The sequence below is a fragment of the Sycon ciliatum genome, chromosome 7 (assembly GCF_964019385.1).
Source record: "Sycon ciliatum chromosome 7, ocSycCili1.1, whole genome shotgun sequence".
NCBI classification, from domain to species: domain Eukaryota; kingdom Metazoa; phylum Porifera; class Calcarea; order Leucosolenida; family Sycettidae; genus Sycon; species Sycon ciliatum.
Window position 1 is genome coordinate 17,805,796 of NC_088649.1, and position 6,607 is coordinate 17,812,402.

The window sequence follows — 6,607 nt, forward strand, 5'->3', positions numbered from 1 at the left end:
TGTCAGGAAGAAGAGAAAGGCACCTTTAACATCGGTGCCTTTCAATCTATTACAAGACCACGAATTTGACCGATGGATCCTACAAATCCTGGACAGTTTCCTCCGACATACAAATATACCGGCAACCTTTTTGAAGAGCAACTATTTCACAAGCCGATCACAACTGCTGCAACTCTACGATGAAGATCGACTGAGGTTCAGGAGTCGGGTGGAAGCGGCTGCGGATGCCCTGAAGACGCAGACGATGAACGACTACACTACTCTGGTCAACGAGACGAATCGCATCTACATGTCCAGGTACCCGTTTGCAACCATAGCGGGTGCGGTGGGAATCCACAAACATGTCGATGGATTCCTTCGATCAGAACGAAAGATTCATGAACTAGCCACCCTAGTGCTAGCTGTACCAGGATCGCAGCTCAAGTTTCAAGATCTCAACGATATGACTTCTACGTATGGTAGAACAACTGAAGCAAAATTGATCCATCCCGAGCATTTCATGATCAGAGCACAAAAGGTGATGGTGGACGATGCATCATTCATTCAAGAGGTTCTGAAGGATAAAAGCAGGATCACTCGTATCATCAAGGATATCCTGAGTGGACGTTCAATGTGATCACGTGCGCGAAAATTTTCAGGCTATGATCAAGAATGGACTACCCTCTCAGCAGTGCCGACATCAAAGGAAGATTGAATGGTGTTGGAGGGTTCGTGGGGTGTACAAGTTACGACCTCTTACCACCCTTGAACAATGGAGACTTTTGTATCGTCAACACCGACAACGTTCTACCGGTGTACGATGCACCGGAAGGTGGACATCATTGGTTGACCGTGTGTCGCGAGCAAAACGTGATCCTGGTTTTTGACAGTTTCGGACGCAGTCTATACACTATGGAGCAAGATTACACTGAACCTGCACTGTGCGATTTCTTTAAAGAAGCCTATGCAGACTGTAAGATCATCACCAACACCCAAGCCGTTCAAGACAGAAGCACAGCAGTATGTGGATGGTATGCCATATTGATGGGAAAGCTATTTTCCAAATATGGTCTGGATGAAGCACTTCGAACTTTCCGAAGAGTCTTCGATGAGGATGAAAAGCTGGAAAACGATCAACTGGTTCTCAGTTTAGGTGTCTTGCGAGGTGGTGGAGCCTTGTGGGATACGAAAGTGCAAAAAGCACTTCATGATGGAAGACAGAAGAAGAAGTCGCAGTCCACACCATTCCACACGCAACTGGCTAACGAATTGCACAAACCCAGACGAGTGCATTTCAAAAGACGCAAGGTGAAGAGCAGGTCTGTGGATCACATCTGGAGTGCCGATCTAGTGGATATGCAACGGTTTGCCCGAAGCAACAAGAACTACAAATTCCTGCTGACCGTCATCGATCTGTACAGTCGCTATGCCTGGGCAGTACCCCTGAAAACCAAAACTGGCTCTGCTGTCAGGGATGCATTCGACATGATCCTGAAAACATCGAACAGGGTACCACAAAAACTATGGGTAGACGAAGGCAAGGAGTTCTACAATGCAACAATGAAGCAATGGGTCAAGGATCACAACATCATCATGTACAGCACCCACAACGAAGGAAAAGCCGTGGTGGTGGAACGCTTCAATAGAACACTGAAAGGCAGAATGTGGCGCCATTTCACGGAGAAAGCTACGACACAGTATCTTGACGTCCTTCCTCAGCTTATGGTCAAGTACAACAGCTCGAAACATCGCAGTATCGGCATGAGTCCCACGAAAGCTTCTCTTGATGGAAAACCAAAAGATGCAGACGTACACTCGAAGCAATCACCAGCAAAATTCAAAGTGGGTGATGATGTGCGTTTGGCTGTAGCTAAACGTCATTTCGAGAAAGGGTACACGCCCAACTGGACAGAGGAAGTGTTCGTGGTAAACGATGTCCTACCCACTGTACCCCACACCTATCGTGTTCAAGACCTGATGGGAGAAGTCATTCAAGGACAGTTCTATGGAGCTGAGCTACAACATGCCAGACACACAGGATTGAGATTCGATAAGGTGTTGAAATACAACAAGAACAGTCGGCTCGTCAAATGGAGGGGTTATCAAGACGAAAAATTCCATACCTGGTTAACAAAGAAGGATGTGAATGATCTCAAAAAGTATTAGCATTTCATATGTACAATGTAGCTCATGCTTTGGATTAACGTGAATATTATGAATCGCATAGTATTTACAATGTATTTCATGAGAAGATATGACATATGCTCTAGTATGTGTGGAAATCCCTCAGTGCTTTGGAATATCCCTGTGTCCGAATGCCAGGGTGTTGATACCATCCTCCAGAATGTAACGCTTACTGTCGAATCCACTGAGGGCAATCTTGCGTAGCTCCTCTCCGTGAATGCAATGTCGTCGACTTCGAAGAACATTCATTGTTCTCTTCAGCTGAGACTCCTCGACGAGACATGTTCGATAATCATCGACGGTTATGGTGTTTTTCAACACGCTTCTCTGCACACCTTTGGCACGCTTGCCATTGTCGTCGTTGTCTTCACAGCGGTATGCGTACATCTTGCTCCGCAAACCAATGAACTCCTTGATGGGTTTGCCACCTAGTTCGTCCTTGAACTTCCCTACCACCTTCTTGTTGACCGTGCTGTACAGGTGGTGGGATGGTGAATAGTTGGATGTGTCATAGGCTGTTATGTTGTTTGACATATCGGTGTACAGATCATCGGTTTGAATATGTACGATCAGACTATCAGTATCAGTGTAGAGCAAACGTACATTTTGTCCATAGCGGGGTAGGAGAACTTCATAGTAAAAGGAATACATCAAGTGCTTCGACAGATCGAGGATGGCTGTACCCACATAAATGGGTTTATTGAGAGTCACCTTTGTCCTGGCAAACTCGATTGCTATCAGATCGTTCTCAAAGGCTACACTGCGGATGTACGAAGGTTTGTTGATGCTTTTCTGGAGACGTGGTTTTTCATCCTGTTCACGAATGAGCTTGATGTTTACTCTGTTTCGAACGTTTTCCATGGTCTTGCCATATACAGCATTGTTCATCAACTATGATAAACAGGCATACAAAGAAAAGACAAGAAAAACAACAATAAGAAAACTGTTATCTTCAGGTCATTCACACTTCCAGTACATACTAGATCCCACACTATCGCTAAATACACACACACACACACACACATGAAGTGGAGTACCTACCTTATAGAAGTCTTTCTCGAAATCAGAAGTTGATAGCTTTCTCAGGTCAGTATTAGTGTCGATGTATGGCTTCATCCATGGGTGTTGTGTGAAGGAGAGCACACGATGCACATCTGTAATCTCCACACCCAAGGACACATACTGCTGCAAGTTTCTGTAGTGCAGAACATAGTGCTCTTTCGGTAGTAGATTTGGCACCAGTTTCTTCGCTTCCAAACCGCTCACCTACAAGAGTACAGTATAGATATACACAAACCTTAGAAGATTAATACAAGCATATCCACCAGATAGACCATGACTTACCATTAGTTTCTCTGCCATGTGGGTCTGATATGGAGAAAGCATATCTCGTGTCACCTTCATCTGCTCAGGAGCCAACGGATAATCATTCATCATGTCATGCACACCATCTGGAATCCTTAAATCGCACTCCACCATGTATCCCGTCGAAGAGTCCATTGGATGATCGAGTACCGACTCCAGAAGATCATCCGTCACTGCTTCAAAGCAGAAGTCCGACACGGGCAAGGGTTGAGACATGGCCCATCCATATAGATTGTTCGCATCTAAATATTGGATGAAGCTTGACGGCTCGTCTGGATTGTATTCCGATAGATATCTGTTGTTGGCGGTGGCGTGTCTAGCGGACACCATGCTTATGCCACCTCTTTTGCCATGCTCAATGAAGTTGAACATGTCAATGTCGGAAATGAGATGAAGGGACACCTTCGTCATTTTCAGCAGCGAATCCCAGGCAAATCCCGGTAAGGTGAGGTAATTAGCGGGATCCAATCCATAGGTTGCGTGAGCAGTTCTTCTGAAGTTTTCGAAAACGTCAGCCAACAGCAGCACATCAGTCTCCAGGTAGAGGTCGTGATAGTCTCCTAGATCTTCACAGTCAAACGCAGTCCATACTGTTTGCGCATAGGCATAATCTTCATCACTGATACCCTAGGGAATAGAAAATGTACACCAAAAAGAAAAACAAATCAACGAACTTATTTTAGTAGTTCGCCCACACAATCAATTATTTAGTATGAAGCTGCAGGAAGCGTTCAAACACATTTTGGCTTATTTTAGTACTTCGAAGTAAGATGGTGAAAAAAGAAAGAGAGAAAGATCTACTATATCTGTCACACTACTCACCGTGTTCGTTAGCGTTGAGTGGAATGCATCCTTGGGTGGTAGACGCGTTTCTTCGAATTGGTCGTACGACTCCATATATTCATACGGGTAGACACCCTTTCGTGTCAACAGTTTGCGTTCATCCTCGTCTGGAAATCGTGCGGATAGAAGGGCGAATGCATCTGGTGGTGTAGCCGAAACCAACCGGTCTAGGGAGGTGTTCAAGAATGCCAGGCTGTCGATGAACTGGAACTGTCTCCATCCGAATGTGACATATTTTTCACTGTTGATGGGAATCACGTTGATAGCACCGAGACGCTTGGTCTGAGAAGAAGAAAGAAAAAGAGGAGACACAGTTTTAAGGTGCAGCTGTAAAGATGAATATCAATCATATAAACGTGAATATGAGTACCAACATAGTAATGATCTTCCTTCTTAGAAAAACATCATGATCCACGCACACACACACGCACACACACACACACACACACACACACACACACACACCACGCATATGTAACGTACCCGTTCTTGTCCTTTCTCGTTCACATACGTAATCTCATCAATGGACGTTCTCCCAATGGCAGATATGATGTGATGAGAATCGTATCCCTTCAAGTTATGAAAGATCACAGGAATCTTGATCTTGAACGGCTCAATCCGCATGTTCAGGTTACAATGGTTGTGTGCTGCACCACGATAAGCACCGGTGATGTGACAGTGGTCACGTACACGATCGCTACCCAACGCTTCACCACAGATCCAACAGGAGACTACCGTTTCAAATTCACGTTGCTGACTTTCTGAAATGATCATTTGACCAGCATTACATGCTAGAAGCTCATCACGGATAGTCTCCTCCTCTTGCTCAAGTGACAGCAGAAAACAGAACATAGAATCTTCTCCACGGTAGAAGAAACGGTTCGTGACGACGCCATCAGATCGTACTACAATGTACGAACAGGAACAGGCTACATGCTTGTTCTTTTGGAATGTCGAATGACCGATTTTATTGTCAGCGGACAGAGGTTCTATGAAAGCCTCACAATCGGCATAGATCACCTGCATTTGAGAGAGAGAGAGAGAGAGAGCGAGAGAGAGAAGTAGGAATAGCAGCAGGGACAACACCGAGTAAAACAGCAGAAAAGACAGCTAGAGAATTAGGAATAGCTGCAGAGACAACACCGAGTAAAACAGCAGAAAGGTGAACACTCAGAGTCAAGAAACATGTGCAGTAAAGAAAGAAAAAAAAAAAAAACAGACCACAGTGTGTTCTACTTACAAATGGGGCTTGAAGCTGCTTGTTCACATTCCTGAACATCACTCTATCGCCAGCCTTTGGCATCTCCACCGTAGCTTCAGGATGTTCACTGCAGTACATCATATGATTATTCAATGCCTTCTCCGTGACGTGTGTTGAGAGACATCTGAAGCAGACGAAATGTGCTCGACGTGCTCCAGTAGCAACAAGACGACTGAATGACTTTATCCACACCCAGTGCTGCACCTCCACGTCATTGCGTTCGTCTTGGATGAGCAATACATTGATGGCGGACTGCGGTTGCTGAGAAATTCTTAACGGATATATGACTTTCTCTTCATATCCGAAGACGTTGATGTAAAGACCGTCGTTCAGTCTTTCGATGACTGGTATGTCTTCCAGTTTTGCTGGAAACTCGATGCCGCTCACATCCACAGTATCCGCATGTTCTGCGTACGACGATTGACGACATGGACGAGACTTGTCTGCCGAAAATTTAGCAGCCAGTATTGACCATCTAAAGTACGGATGACATAAGACATGGACAGGCGGCATACAGTTCAATCCATACACCATAACACAACACTGAAACCCCACTGCTATACTTACAGTAAACACTTGTTGTCAGTGTTCTGCACGTTAACAATGGCCTTCTTCGACTTCAACTCCGGTGGCAAGGGGATGTACGAACTTCCTCCAAGTACACAATAGCGTGACATTTCGATGTGTAAACAGGAAATCCGTTCAACTACCCAACCTGATCCATGACGAACGAAATCATCAAGACGAGCGTTGATCTGAGCAATCATTGTACTGAGAAGGTCCCTCAGCTCCATGGTGTTGAGCACCAGCGTTGTACTCGATCGGAAGAAGAATGTGTTGGAAACCATTTGTCCTGTAGCAGGATTCAGCTTCTGCATCACCACCTGAACTACCAAAGAACACTTGTACTGACCCCATTGCTCAATATTCTCTTCAAGAAGCAGCTCCAGCGACGGTAGAACATGAGAGAAAAAC

General features: G+C 45.1%; 1 protein-coding gene across 1 annotated transcript; it reads right to left on the bottom strand.

The window, feature by feature from the left end:
- Positions 1 to 2,078: 2,078 nt before the first annotated feature.
- Positions 2,079 to 6,265, bottom strand: LOC135821129 (uncharacterized). The gene is made up of 6 exons (XM_065334196.1): positions 5,612 to 6,265; positions 4,855 to 5,391; positions 4,351 to 4,653; positions 3,508 to 4,155; positions 3,205 to 3,429; positions 2,079 to 3,054 (listed from the first exon to the last, which is right to left on the bottom strand). The coding sequence occupies exons 1-6, from the start codon at positions 6,164 to 6,166 to the stop codon at positions 2,266 to 2,268; spliced, it is 3,057 nt and encodes a 1,018-aa protein (XP_065190268.1). The 5' UTR covers positions 6,167 to 6,265; the 3' UTR covers positions 2,079 to 2,265.
- Between the last annotated feature and the right edge of the window lie 342 nt (positions 6,266 to 6,607).